General features: G+C 34.1%; 1 protein-coding gene across 4 annotated transcripts in view; it reads left to right on the forward strand.

Moving 5' to 3' along the window:
• The window catches only part of ZFAND6 (zinc finger AN1-type containing 6), an 89,867-nt gene that overhangs the window by 57,509 nt on the left and 16,592 nt on the right, over window positions 1-15,766 (forward strand). For 3 of the 4 annotated variants that reach the window (XM_031955644.1, XM_031955642.1, XM_031955643.1), the window contains 2 exons: window positions 6,733-6,866; window positions 15,341-15,511. In XM_031955644.1, coding sequence (XP_031811504.1) covers window positions 15,358-15,511 — 154 coding nt within the window. In that variant the 5' untranslated portion in view covers window positions 6,733-6,866; window positions 15,341-15,357. The remainder of the gene's footprint in view (window positions 1-6,732; window positions 6,867-15,340; window positions 15,512-15,766) is intronic. The other variant, XM_031955645.1, reaches the window with a different exon arrangement.

A 15,766-nucleotide genomic window follows, 5' to 3' on the forward strand; every position in this document is an offset into this window, starting at 1 on the left:
ACTTTCTCATTTCATCCTCAATATGATATTATGAAGTGGAGAGTATATTATTATTCCTCTTTCACAAATGAAGAAACTGAGATTAGAAAGGTGAAATAATTGGGCAAAGTCACAGTACTTAGTGACAAGCTTGGAGTATGAATGTAGGACTAGATCCAAATCTAATATTCTTTGTCTTGTATTCTGCTCAAGTTTACTACTTTCCAGAATTTTATATTTAAACATCATGAACTCAAGGCTTCAGGCTTTGCTGAAGACTTTGCATGAAAAAAGTTGGAAAGGAACACTTATTTTATTCTTTCAATATAATCTGGAATTTGGTACTTGATCTTATGAGGATTTTTTTTCTAACAACAGCAACATTTTTGTGTAATTTTAAAATCTACAAAATAGCTTAATTATAATTATCGTATATTTTAAATTGGGGGCAGTAGGAGCTTGGCACATAAGAAATAGTTAAGGGATATGATAACCCTTGTGCTGAATCCTGAAACCTGAGATTCAAAGTAGCATCTCAAACCCAGGGAACAGTCTGAAAAGGCATAGAAATTGAAGATGATAAGAGTGTTTTGTGTGAAGAACATTACAATGGCCATTTTGATATGCTATACTTGCACTCCTTTTTCACCTGAGAAATTTTTATGCAACTCTGGATATATAGGTATACAAATAAAATGTTTACTGATAATAATTCATAATTTCACAACACTCATATTCACTTACATCACCCTATATGGGATCACAACCCAAAGTTTAAGAAGCTTTTCCAGAGTACTAGAATGGAAGTGTTAATTTGGCTGGAAAGATATTTGTCTAGTTTTGCAGGGTTTAAAATGTTAAACCAGAAGAGTTTGTGTTAGGGAGCTTCTGGAGTCAGAGTAAAGGGTGACATCGTCTGAGCTATATTTTAGAAAACTCATGAAAGATGGGTTAGAAAGGAAAGAAATCTGAAGCAGGAAATTAAGGAATAAGCTATGTGTTAATTTGGCTGGAAAGATATTTGTCTAGTTTTGCAGGGTTTAAAATGTTAAACCAGAAGAGTTTGTGTTAGGGAGCTTCTGGAGTCAGAGTAAAGGGTGACATCGTCTGAGCTATATTTTAGAAAACTCATGAAAGATGGGTTAGAAAGGAAAGAAATCTGAAGCAGGAAATTAAGGAATAAGCTATTGCTATAGGCCAAATAAGAGATGCTGCTAGAGTTGTGAAAGTAGGAATAATAAGACTTTGCAGCTAAATGGATATGGAAAAGAGGGGAAATATGAAATCAGAGAAAATACTGTGAGGTTAAAAACCTGAGTGATTGAAAGTATGATGGATGGTATCCTTGAGAGAAGTAGTTAAGAAGATGGACAGATTTGGGGACTTGAGCAAGTAAAATAAGTTTCATTTGAGCCTTTAATTTGTGTTGGTAATAAACCAGTTTTCTTTCTTTCTTTCTTTTTTAATAGTTTTTTTATTTTCAAAATATATTCAAAGATCGTTTTCAACATTAATCATTAATCCTTTCAAAACCTTGTGTTCTAAAATTTTCTCTCCCTTCCTCTCAACCCCTCCCCTAGACAGTAATCCAATATATGTTAAACCTATATAATTCTTACATACATATTTTTACAGTTATCATGCTGAACAAGAAAAATCACATCAAAAAAAGAAAAAAAACGAGAAAAAACAAAAAGCAAGCAAACAAAAAAAAGGTGAAAATACTAAGTTGTGGTCCACATTCAATCCCCACAATCCTGTCTCTGGATGCAGATAGTTCTCTCCATCACAAGACCTTTGGAACTGACCTCATTGTTGAAAAGAGCCAAGTCCATCAAAATCGATCATTACTTAGTCTTCTTGTTGCTATGTACTATGTTCTCTTGGTTCTGTTCACTTAGTTCATGTAGCATTCAGTTCATAGCATCAGTTCATGTAAGTCCCTTCAGGCCTCTCTGAAATTAACCTGCTGATCATTTCTCATGGAATAATAATATTCCATTACATTCATATGCCATAAGTTATTCAGCCATTCTCCGACTAATGGATATCCACTCAGTTTCTAGTTCCTTACCACTGCAAAAAGAACTGTCATCAACATTTTTGCTGGGTCCCTTTCCCTTCTTTAAGATCTCTTTGGGACACTGCTGGATCAAAGGGTATGTGCAGTTTGTTAGCACTTTGGGCATAGTTCCATATTGCTCTCCATAAAGATCAGCTCACAACTCCACCAACAATGTATTAGTGTTCCAGAATAAATCAGTTTTCAGAGTTACTAATAGGCAATTTGTACTGCAGGGACTGCATCTTAGGAGAGAGAATAGAGCTCGGGGCAACCTTTTGATAACATTAACACCTTGGGGCCTGATGAGGTCACCAGGAGAAAAGAGAAGGCCCACAAAATAATATTGTGGTATACCCATGATAAGTTTAACGGTACACCAAACTTTTGGTATACTCTATATGAACTTCATCAGAAAAATAAGTGGTAATAGGGAAAGAGGCAAGGAGGAGGTTGTGGGGGTGGGGGAACTGCCACAAATGAAACAAATTTTCTGATCTTAAAGGAGGCATTAAAAGGAAAAGGTGGGGTGGGGGAGAGTAATATGAAAGTAAAACCAGTTGGGGAATAGTTGAACAATTTATGTGAATATAATGGAATGTTACTTTGAAAACAAACATTGAAAGATATGTATTGACTTTAGAGTACTTTGAGTAATATTAAATGAAGCACACAGTAAAGTGAACTAAACAAGGAGAACACTTTTTACAAAAACCAAAAGTATTGTCAAGGAAAATAACTTAAAAATTTAGGAAGCTTATCAGTCAGTGCAGTGACTGACCATGTTTTCCAGAAGACTTAGAATTAATCCTGTTATCCACTTCCTGACAGAAAAGTTCTGGACTCTAGGTGATGCATGTATGGACATGGCTAATTTGTAGCTTTCTTTTGCTTCACTATGATTGTTAGAATTTTTTTTTCTTTCAGTTTTTAATTGGAGGGAAAAAGTAATATAATAATGATGCCTCAAAAAAGGAATACCATTGAAACATTTTCTGAAATGCACAGAAAACTGAAAAAAAAATATTGAGAAGGGAGTACAGCCAATATATTTTATTTTATTTTTTATGTTAATAACTTTTTATTGACAAAATCCATGCCAGGATAATTTTTTTACAACATTATCCCTTGCACTCACTTCTGTTCCGATTTTTCCCCTCCCTCCCTCCACCCTCTCCCGGAGATGGCAAGCACTTCTATACATGTTAAATAGGTTACAATAGATCTTGGATACAACATATGTGTGCAGAATCGAACAGTTCTCTTGTTGCTCAGGGAGAATAGGATTTAGAAGGTATAAATAACCTGGGAAGAAGAACAAAAATGCAAGCAGTTTACATTCATTTCCTAGTGTTCTTTCTTTGGGTGTAGCTGCTTCTGTCCATCCTTGATCAATTGAAACTAAGTTAGATCTTGTCTTTGTTGAAGAAATCCACTTCCATCAGAATACATCCTCATACAGTATCGTTGTTGAGGTATATAATGATCTCCTGGTTCTGCTCATTTCGCTCAGCATCAGTTCATGTAAGTCTCGCCAATCCTCTCTATTCGTCCTGCTGGTCATTTCTTATAGAACAATAATATTCCATAACATTCATATACCACAATTTACTCAACCATTCTCCAGTTGATGGGCATCCATTCATTTTCCAGCTTCTGGCCACTACAAACAGGGATGCCACAAACATTTTGGCACACACAGGTCCCTTTCCCTTCTTTAGTATTTCTTTGGGGTATAAGCCCATTAGAAACACTGCTGGATCAAGGGGTGTGCACAGTTTTTTTGTTTTGTTTTTTTTTGTTTTTTTTTTTTTAATTTATTTAATAGCCTTTTATTTACAGGTTATATGCATGGGTAACTTTACAGCATTAACAATTGCCAAACCTCTTGTTCCAGTTTTTCACCTCTTACCCCCTACCCCCTCCCCCAGATGGCAGGATGACCAGTAGATGTTTAATATATTAAAATATAAATTAGATACACAGTAAGTATACATGACCAAACCGTTATTTTGCTGTACAAATAGAATCAGATTCTGAAATATTGTACAATTAGCTTGTGAAGGAAATCAAAAATGCAGGTGGGCATAAATATAGGGATTGGGAGTTCAATGTTATGATTTTTAGTCATCACCCAGAGTTCTTTCTCTGGGCGTAGCTGGTTCAATTCATTACTGCTCCATTGGAGATGATTTGGTTGATCTCCTTGCTGAGGATGGCCAGGTCCATCAGAACTGGTCATCATATAGTATTGTTGTTGAAGTATATATGATCTCCTGGTTCCTGCTCATTTCACTTGGCATCAGTTCGTGTAAGTCTCTCCAGGCCTTTCTGAAATCATCCTGTTGGTCATTTCTTACAGAACAATAATATTCCATAATATTCATATACCACAATTTATTCAGCCATTCCCCAACTTATGGGCATCCATTCAGTTTCCAGTTTCTAGCCACTACAAAGAGGGCTGCCACAAACATTCATGCACATACAGGTCCCTTTCCCCTCTTTATAATCTCTTTGGGATATAAGCCCAGTAGTAACAGGTATGCACAGTTTGATAACTTTTTGGGCATAGTTCCAAATTGCTCTCCTGAATGGCTGGATGTGTTCACAATTCCACCAACAATGTATCAGTGTCCCTGTTTTCCCACATCCCCTCCAACATTCCGCGTTATCTTTCCCTGTCATTCTGGCCAATCTGACAGGTGTGTAGTGGTATCTCAGAGTTGTCTTAATTTGCATTTCTCTGATCAATAGTGATTTGGAACACTCTTTCCTATGAGTGATAATAGTTTCAATTTCATCATCTGAAAATTGTCTGTTCATATCCTTTGACCATTTATCAATTGGAAACTCAGCCAATATATTTTAAAAAGAAATGTTTAATTTTTTATTTTCAAAAAGCACATGGTTTGAAAGGGAGATTCACATATATACTTAATGTGTTCTGATGTATATATGACAATGATCTTTTTGGTTTTTAATAATAAAATATAAAAGTTTAAAAATTGTACTTTTCTAATTGATATGAAGGTAATGGAGAAAAAAACAACCCTATAGTTTTATTGCTATGTAGATCTGTGAGACAGATTTATGCTTTGAAAAAAGCACTTGAGAAGCTGTGGTGGTTGAATTGGAGTGGGCAGAGAGATTAATTAGAAATCTGTTGTAATAGTTCAGGTGAGAGTTGAAGGTCTGAAATGGGGTAGTTTTTTAGTGAGATTATGGGGATGTATACTAAAGATATGACAAGTAGAAACATTGGGCAAATTAATTAGATATGTCAGAGTGAATACTTGAAAGTGACACAGTTACACCTGAGAGTTACATTTCAGTGACCAGAAAGATGTAATAGGGAAATTTGGAAAAGGGGAAGGGAAGATTCTTGGAGAAATAATTTATGTTTTGGACTTACTGAGTTTGAGAAGCCTAAAGGACATACATTCGGAAATGTCTGATAGGCAGTTAGTGATAGAGAATGAGCGCTCCAGAGAGCTACTAACACTGAAGAATTAATGTGCAAAAGTGGTATTTGAATTCATGGGAACATATGGAAAAAAAAAAGAAGAAAGAAATGGGTTCCATGATAAACCCTTGGGGGGATACAGTTACTTATTAATTGCTGCTTCAGCAGTCATTAACAGTCTTTAAAATCTAGCATCAAAGTGGAGAAGGTATTCTAAAGTATCAAATGGTATAAAGGTTCCAAAAAGGATGACAATTTAGAAAATATCATTAGATTTGGCTGCTAAGAGATCATTGGTAACTTTGTGGAGAAAATCATATCTTATTCCCAGTATGTTTATTGAAGTAATGCTGTCCCTATGTTCTTTTCTTGTTAGAAGAAAATGGACTTTAACATTAAACTACTAGATATAATCAGTTATCAGCAAATATTTATTAATGATTTCATAAATGCTTGTTAAGTAACACTTTTCTTTGGCACTCTATGTTAGGGTACTGGATGATCCAGTTATCATTTTTTTTTTTTTTTAACAACATAGTGACTATGAAATCTTTTCTAATCTTTTGTATGATAAATATATTCCTATGCTATTCTTGTTCACTCATTTTTCAATCATTTTCAACTCTTTGTCACCCCATTTGGAATTTTCTTGTCAAAGATACTGCTGTATTTTGCTATGGTTTTCTTCTCCAGCTCATTTTATAGATGAGGAAACTGAGGCAAACAGAGTGAAGTGACTTGCCCAAGTCACTCAGCTAGTAAATATCTGAGCCAAATTGGAAGTCATGGAAAATTGAGTACTGCCCATACTATTCCTGTGTAGATGTGTTTAAATACTGTATCAAACAAGAAATAAATTTCCAAAGCTTCGATGTGCATTAGCTTTGGATTTTTAGAAATTCCACAACTAATGGGTTATGTTTGACTTTTTCCCCATGTCACATGTTACTTGGGTCATATGAGAATTGGGGATGAGTGTGCTTTCTCTAGTATTCTACTCAGCAATAGGTAACTGCTATGTTCCTTATATATAGAATATATTATTAAGTATGTTGTTATGGTCTTTATTGCAACCTTGGTAGCAGGGTAGTAATGGAAAAAGGAAGCTAAAATGAGCTTTAATATTCTCATCTACTTTATCTGTAGCTAAAATTTGGGGAATGAGTTGATTATCATCGAGTGTTCTACCCACATCAGCCAGATGTAAACCATTTTTGTCTTTCAGCCCAAGCTGCAGAGGGAAAGACAACCTGACATAGGGAAGTGGGGACAGCTACACAGAGAGAGAACTGCAAAACATCCTCAGTACAGTAGCAGGCCTGTACTCCAAATCCAAAATCCCTATACTTTTTCACCAGAGTAAGTAACATCTTTTCTTCCTTTATCAAAGCAAGTCATTGCAATGTTTCTTAGCCAATTCCTTTCTTTTCTTTGACTTCCACAGATAATTTCTTGCCCTCTGAAACATTTTTCTTTTTCCCTTAAGTTCACTATTTCTGTCTCTTGACTCTCTGATTATCTCTCTGTCTCTTCAACCAGCCCCCACCCTGCCACTGTCCCATATGAAACTTTAATATGAAATTAGTTGTTGGCAAACAATTGTAGTTATTTATCTGTCTGTCTCTTTCTCCCTTCCCTTTCCCCACTGTCCCTTGTGAAACTTTACTATGAAATTAGTTATTGGCAAATAATTGTGATTAATTATGTTCCTTTAAAAGACATTATTGCTCTGCTCTCTTCTGGCTTCAAGAGGTTATTGCACATAACTTTATTAGTAAGTTGTCAAATATAGTCACTACTCAATTGGCTGATTTGTATCAGAAAAAAAAGTAAATCTTATACATAATAAACAGTGTGGTCATAGTCTTCAGATGTAAAATAACTTTTAATTTAGCATTTCTAACATGCCTACTATGAGCTTTTCCTTGTTCTCCAGGAGAAAAATCGTTTTGGATACCAAGTTGAAAAGAGATTGGTTTTACCACAAGATATCTAATCTTATTATTAAGACAGTTTCCTTGTAGAAAACTATTCTCTGTAGGAGAAACATAAGTAGTTGTAATGAAATTCGCATTTTTAACTTCCTGGACAGTAGTTAGTAATCCTTCTACTTAGATACATACCTGTAAAATTGAATTTTTCAGATATAAGCAGATGTGTTCATGTTCTTTGTGACTTATTTGTCTAAAGAGGAAAGGTTTTTGTTCTAATAAGAGAAAATCTTAAATGTTTTTAGAATTGAAATAAAAAATTATTTCAAATATGACATTAGCATTAATCTCATTTTTCATTCAATGAATATTAATGGAATACTTAAGATGGACAAGCATGGTGGGAGTTTCTTTGTTGGGGAAATACAAAGGAAGTAAGTCTTGTTCTCAAGTGTCTTATAATCTAATTGGGACAGTAAAACATTTTATTTAGCAAACATTTATTAAATACCTTTATGAAAGGTATTCTTTGATATATGGTAAGGAATTAGATTTATAGGTAAAACAAGAATCCTTGCCTTCAAGGAACTTTAATAGAAACATACAGAAGTGAAATAAACATTCAAGGCATACCATAAGATGACACATATGAGTGATAGACACTTTTTGCCAGATGGAACTGTAATTTCAAAAGGTTTTGAAATATCCTTCAACTCATCCATACCTGCTTATCCTGTGTAATTTTGACCAATGTTTTACTGTAGATTAACCAGTGTATGTGTGGAGTGGAGGGGTAGCCATTTCTTGCTTTCTCTTGTTATACAAAAATATAAGTGTATACAGTAATGACTATTGAGCATAGATTTGTGTTAAGAAATAAGAATTTGAGTGTTCAGATAACAATTGTTGAGGTATTTCTATTAGAGGAATGGGGGAGATAAAATTGGATAGATTGATATCAGATTAAAGAATTGAATGCCAATCTAAGGAGCATTTAAACTTTTTATTGACACTTAGGTTCTGTTAGCAGATTTTTGAGTAAGGGAATGAATGACAATCTGTGTTTTGGAAGTTTTATCTATATAAGTAAGGATTTATAAGAATGGATCTAAATATATCCAAGCATATATATGCTATATAAAATATAGATAAGATATATATAATATATATATATGCTATGTAAGAATTTATTTTAAACAAGACGAAGCTACAGACAGGAAATCAGTGATAGCATCAGTTGATAAGTGGGTTAGACCACGGCTTCTTTTTCCACTCATGACCCCTTTTCACTCAAGAAATTTTTGTGTAATCCTGAATTTGGAGGTGTATAACAGGTATACAAATCAAGCATTTACTGATTATAAATCAAAATTTCACTATCCCCCGTTATGAGACTCCATATAAGATAATGAACCACCGTTTAAGAAGCTTTGTGTGAGACAGTACTAGGTGTAGTACTAGGTAAGAACGGACACAGGTGGGTTGATGCCAAGAACATTTCAAAGGAAAACTTGCTAGATTTTGGAGAAGGCAAAGAAAAATAGCTAGTGTTGAGATACTTGCATACCAATTCAGTCATCTTTCCTGTATTTCTCTTGAAAGTACATGGCACAAGAAGTTGGGAAAAGAGTTTGAATCCTATCTCAGCTATTTACTTCCTGTGTGACTTTGAGTAAAACACAATCCCCCTGGGCCTTAATTTTCTCATTTATAAATGAAGAGATTGTATCCTCAAATAGACATGCAAGGTCTCTTCAAGCTCTCTGTGATACTAAATTGTAAATTTAAAAACATATTTTGTAAAGACATTTGAATTTTCCTTTTAATATGAACTAATGGGTATGATCCAAGAAATAGAATAGTGACGAATTTAACAAGCATTTTCTTTAGAGTTCTAAATTCTTTCAAGTTATAAAATCATCTTAGAATAAGTAACAGTATTTTTAAAATCTTTTAACATGGATTTTAGAAAAATACATTTTAAAATTCAGAGATGTAGTGATTATTGAATCGTAGGCCTTCATTTTATGACTAAACAAATTAAGGTCCAGACATTAGCCATGTTCTTACTGAGAGTGGCAGAATCAGGCTTGTATCTTTGTTCTCCTGATTCCTAGTGTCCCATGCTAATGAGTCACAGATTTTTTTTTCAGTGGTTTTTTTTTTTTTCTCCCGAGTATGGTGGCAGTAAATACTAGAGAGATGAATTGGACTGGAGATTTCATTTATATAGGAAACTTCCTCTTTTAATAAATGGATACATCTGTATTTTATAAAATTAGAGTATTTGTTAGAGCAATGGTGTCAATCCATAGAAATGCATAGTATAGGTTATTTATTGACTTAGAAAACCACATATTAATGTTATCTGTATTTCCTTGTATTTCAAAATAACTTTGTTTAACATTTCTGTTATATTGTAATCTGATTTGGGTTGCACTCAAAAAAAAGTATGTGAACTTCATGTCCTATAGATGCATAACCTACAGGACTTAGAGGTTCAGTGGCTTACCCAGCATTGTTTTATTGCCAGATTGACCAGGCAGAAACTAAATCTGAGTATTGTGAATTTCTATTTCACCATTGTGTTTCTCCATAAATGTAACAAGGTAGCAATTAAGGATTTAAAATCCTTTCTTATTTTCTTTTACCTACTTCCTTCTTAGAAATACCAGACTCAGTTTCTTTGATATGATTAGTCATCCACCACATGGTTATAACATTGAAAATATGTCCTTCTCTTTCTTCCACTTATTTAACCCTTCACCAAGCTAGCCTGATTTTATGCTTGAGGACTTGTAAACGGGTTCAAACCATAGAAGGTATTGACTTCCTTATAATTTGCATCCTTGATATTTAAGAATCTGCTTATTAATCTCCCTCATCCAAGTACTAATCAGGCTCGACCCTGCTTAGCTTCCAAGATCAGACGAGATCGGGCGCGTTCAGGGTGGTATGGCCGTAGACTCTGCTTATTAATCTATATAATTTTTCTTAATTTTTTTTTCTCCCCTACCCCACAAAAAACAGCTTTAAAAAGTGCTTGTAAGTTACTAAAATGAAGATCATAATTCAGTTATTTACATTACTTAAGAGTATTTTGGAATTGGATTTGGAGCTAAGATATTTGTGGTTATATCCTAATTCAACTTAATTATAACAACATGAGTTTAAATTTTTGTAGCACTTATAGCCATGTTGTATTTTAGTGTTTATAATTAGCATGTTATAGTTATTTTTAATAAATAAGCAATAAGTGTCTATGGAAGTAGTCTTTAGAACTTGTAATTGCAAGCATATGTGTACACACACACACACACACACACACACCCGTCCAGATTTCTTTACTACTTTTACTATTTTGCTTCTTTCACATAGCACTCCGGCAGTTAGATGATATAACAGATATTGGGCTTGGGAAGATCTGAATTCAAATTCTGTTTCAGACAACTCACCAGCTATATGATAGCTAACTAAGTGAGCAAATCATTTCACCTCTTTCAGCTTCTGTTTCCTTATCTTTAAAATGGGTTTTGCCCTACCTCAAAGAGTTGTGTTGAGTGTAAAATGTGGTAACACATAAAGTGCTTTGCAAACTTTAAAAAGCTATTAAAATGCTACTTTTTTTTGTTGGTGGTGTTTCAAATGCTCTGTGTGCTCCTGTCTCAGAGACAGGCACATCTCCTTCTCAAGATTTTAGAGATACTCCTAAGAGTACAATTGACTCAAGGCCTGGTTAAGGATGTACTCCCCTTTCTATTAGGTGCCAGTGACATAACATCATTTGTTCCTGCCATAAATAAAGAATAGAATCCAAATATTACCTCTACCCCCAATACTTTAAGGCAACTTGCTTCCCTATATTTCTTAGATCTCTGGGGTGGATGGGCTCAGAAATAAAGATGTTTCTACATAAGATTGGCCTCACAAAGGTTTTATCCAACTATGGCATCGCACCATATGAGTCCTCATCTATTTTGACCTGGATCCCAAAGTCATTCCTCATTCTTAAAGGCTTCAGTGCTGGGCTAGCAACAAAACCAATAATGGGCTAGACTTTTGTACTTTTAGACCTCCGGTAGCTAGTTTTCCTGATCTTTCAAAACTTGTCATAAGCCTTCCATTTCTTTTACTTCTTACTTTTCTTCCATATAGGGAATTGTTTTAGAGATAAAAAACATCCGTGCAGATATTAGGCCCCTTCATACTCAATAAATAGAATCAGATTACTTTATACTCTTTTGAGCAAAAATTGTAAAATTGAGAATCAGTTAAAGAACATAGCCTGAAAGGGAAAGATAAGATTAGAAGTAGATTCCTAAAGGATATTCACATCCATTTAAAGTAATCAAGACAATTAAATAAATTAATAAATAATCAAATAAACAAGCAAATAATTAAGGTAATTAAGGAAATTAAAATATATGTTCTCTGAAAGCATACATTAGTTGGCAGTTATCAAGGAGAATTAGTAGTTTACACCAAAGCAGGTGGTTGGAGATGGGTGGAGGTAAGAAAAAAAAAACCCATTGAAATAGAAGAAAAAATTTGACATGATACAAAATAACAAAATGTAGCAAAATGTGAATTTGAGAAGTTCATGGAAAAGAGGACAAAACAGTGTCAATAAGGTACACTATTATTTCACTAAAGAGCTTGTACATTTAAGAAGGGCAATGGAGATTTTGTATTAGTACCAGAGTCCTTTAATATTTTTGTGGTTGAGGGAACATGGTGGTACTTTTAATTATAATACACAAGTTTAGGGTGTGAGGAGGTCTTGAAGGGAAAGAGGAGAAAAGATAATGAGTTCAGTTATAGAGTTGAGTTTAAGATGTCTACAAGAGGGATAGTTAGTTGACTTGGTAGATAAAGCACTGGCCTTGGAGTCAGGGGGACCCAAGTCCAAATTTGACTTTGTGATCCTGGGCAAGTCATGTTTGTCTTATTACAAGACATCCAGTTTATGATGTCTAGGAAACACGTGGAGATACAAGATGTATGTCATTAGAGAAGTTAAGGCTAGTTGAGGTGATTTGAGAATCATCAGCTTAGAGATGATAATTAAACCTCCATGGGTGCTGATAAGATGACCAAGTGAAATAGTATGGAGGGAAAAGAAAAGAATGTGGAAGGCAAGCGCCTGTTTTACCCCCCCAAAAACTCATAGTTAATGGCTATGATATAAATATCCATTGAAGCAGAGTAAGGTTTGGTCACATACATAAAAGGAAAACCAAATGAATAGAGTGTTATGAAAACTAGAGGCAAAAAAGGGGATGATTAGCAGTGGCAAAGAGTGCATAGAGATTGAGATGCGTGAAGAGTGAGAAGATAATATCGAATTTGGTGATCATTGGCAATATTAGGTAGAGCAATTTCAATTGGAAGATGAGATTGGTAATTTTTGTAGAAATTAGAGTGAGGGAAAAAGGTATTAGATACTTTTGATATCTTCCCTTTTCTGACTAAATTTCTGAAGAAGGCTAATTATGGAAATATTTATAACTTGCCAAGGTAAACAAGTGTTTTTGAGGATGGAAGAAGACAGACATATTTGTAGGTTACGAACAGACACAGTACAAAGTAGCTTTTGAGAGCAATGGTGAGAGTACAGGCAAGTCTACTGAAGCAATGGAATAGAATGTTATCACTTTTGCATGTAAAAGCATATTCCTTAGCTAAGCGAAAAGAATCATCTCAATATATGATAAGAAATAAGGGAAATGATAGTGATAGTAGGCATTTGAGTGATATGAAGATAAGAGAAAATCTCAGCAATTTACTTGGTTTTTTTTCCAGTAAAATATAAGGAATGCTCTTAGCTGAGAGAATGGGAAAAGGGAAATAATGGAAAGGTTAAAGAAGGATGAAAAGATTTGGAAGAACTGCTGTGGTAAGTGAGATAGTGAGTTTATTGGTGGAGGAGGCTGGGAGGGGTGGAGAGGAGAGCCTCATTTAGATTATATAACAAATTTGTAGTGGACCTCGTCAGCACCATTTCATAACTTTTAAAGTAATTTTGATTTTTGTTACAAATGGAAATAAAAGCTGCTGAACATTAAGGAAGCTCCACTATCAATCAGTCAAGAAAGCTAATTGTGTGCCAGGCACTATACTGAACACAGGGTACTAAAAAAAAAAAAGAAAGAAAGAAAAGCAAAACAGTCTCCGGTCTCAAAAATCTTATATGTGAAATAGGTAAAAACTTACCTTAGGAAGTATCATGACAATAAAAGATTATATTTTTCTTGATTTTTATGTCCCCTATAGATGGGAGTACTAAAGAACTGGATTAGGTAAGGGAAGGGGAGGGGAGAAATCATAAGACAATCAGTTTAATTAATTGAATAAAGCTATTGTTATGTTTAAACTTTATTGACTTAATATAATTTTCTGGGATTTCACTTGATTTGTTTTCTGCTTCTTCCAGCACTTTACTTTTATCTATTAGATAAGAAAATAGACTATCTGGATTGAGACAGATTTCCCTAGCCTTTTATATTACTTGATGTAGGTTTAGTAAAAATCTTTAAATATCTTTCACATGCTGCACAAAATGTAGGGATTTGAAACTGGTAAAAAGCTAAGAGTCAAAAACTGTTAATCAGAACTAAAGATGTGCTTTAATGAATTTATGGTCCATCTGAAACTTTTGTTTTTTGCAGCAATTGGTAGTACCTCTCTGCATATATAGCTTGTATTTCAGTGCAATGAACTATAGTGAGGATTCTATTATTTAATATTTCTTTCCTTTGATTCCTATATATCTCTGAAAAAAATCTTAATGCATAGTTTGTTTTTAAAAAAAAAAATCAGTTATACCTAGAAAAATAGGTGTCATTGTAGAAATACTTGCAAGAAAGATTTTCTTAAATCAACTTAATATCACATTGGTGGTTTGGATGACAATGGTGTTAGAACTTGATTGCCTTTGTTCTTTCAGCCTTGGAGGCTGATCCAGAAAATAACCAGCAAATAGTTAACTTTTGTCTAGGATCTCCATTCTGACATAAAATTTGTCTCTGCCTGCCTGAGTCCTTCGTCCATTATATAGATCCTCTAGGTATTTGGGCTATCTACAGTTTTTAGAATTAATTGATTCAAGATTTTAGGGGAACATGTAATTGCTTCCCTCATGACACTTAGGTGATGTAGAACTTCTGTGACGTGTTGGATCCTAACAAGAATCAGGAGCTATTATCTTACAATTCTTCCTAAGGGCTATATTTTAAAAAATTAACTTTTCTTTATTATATCTTAGTTTTTACTTTTACACAGACTTATCTCTTAACTATAACCATGCATATACAAAATTTTGCAAGCAACGGCGAGAATTTATAATATTTTTGGTCATAAATCAGAGACATGTTAGTCATTTGCTTTATGGAAGAAAAATGACAACAGAGATCTTCTTCCCCACTTCCACCCCCTACCATTAATAATCCTCACATAAAAGACATCATTCTGCTACTTTAGCATCGTTTGGGTGGAAAAAATCTGACATCTGTTTAGAAAGCTTCATTTTTTTTTTTTTTTTTAATCATCTGCTCTCCTTTCTCAATTTAGTTTTTGCTCCTGGATTTTAGGTATCACATATGAATCCGTATGTTTTATTATTTCAGGCCCAGTCTAGAAAGTACAAACAGAACTGGTTTGCTCCAAGCTTCCCATACATACTCTAAAGATTAAGGACAAACATTTTCCAAGATCTGTTAATTTCAGAGCCACTGTAGTTCTCCTATAACTCCATGCCTGGAACATGGAGTATGAATTTTTATAATGTTTGGAAAAAGATTTCCAGCATGTGATCTAACTGATACGCTTTTAGAAGAAGTATTTATTTTTTATGATACAAAACTAATTTGTATTATCTCTGGATGTTCTTATTATAATTTTCAGGTGCACAGAAGAGGAACATGGCTCAAGAAACTAACCATAGCCAAGTGCCTATGCTTTGTTCCACTGGCTGTGGATTTTATGGAAACCCTCGTACAAATGGCATGTGTTCAGTATGCTATAAAGAACATCTTCAAAGACAGAATAGTAGTAATGGTAGAATTAGCCCACCTGGTAAGTGGTTTTTGTTTTAAGTAATTTTTATAAACTAGAGTCTTTGATAATTTACTACAAAACACACGTGTGTCGTATGTGTGCACTTGTGTGGGTACTTGATAAATTTTAACTATTCATTTTATATAATTATAGACTATATTGCAGATTTTTGAAAGTAATATTTAATCTGCATAATGCAAAGCCCATGGGCATGAAGGAGTAGAAAGTTTTCCATTGGGGAAAGTGTTTATTTTCAGTTCGTGGGAGTTGTTT

The sequence above is a fragment of the Sarcophilus harrisii genome, chromosome 2, assembly GCF_902635505.1.
Source record: "Sarcophilus harrisii chromosome 2, mSarHar1.11, whole genome shotgun sequence".
NCBI classification, from domain to species: Eukaryota; Metazoa; Chordata; class Mammalia; order Dasyuromorphia; family Dasyuridae; genus Sarcophilus; species Sarcophilus harrisii.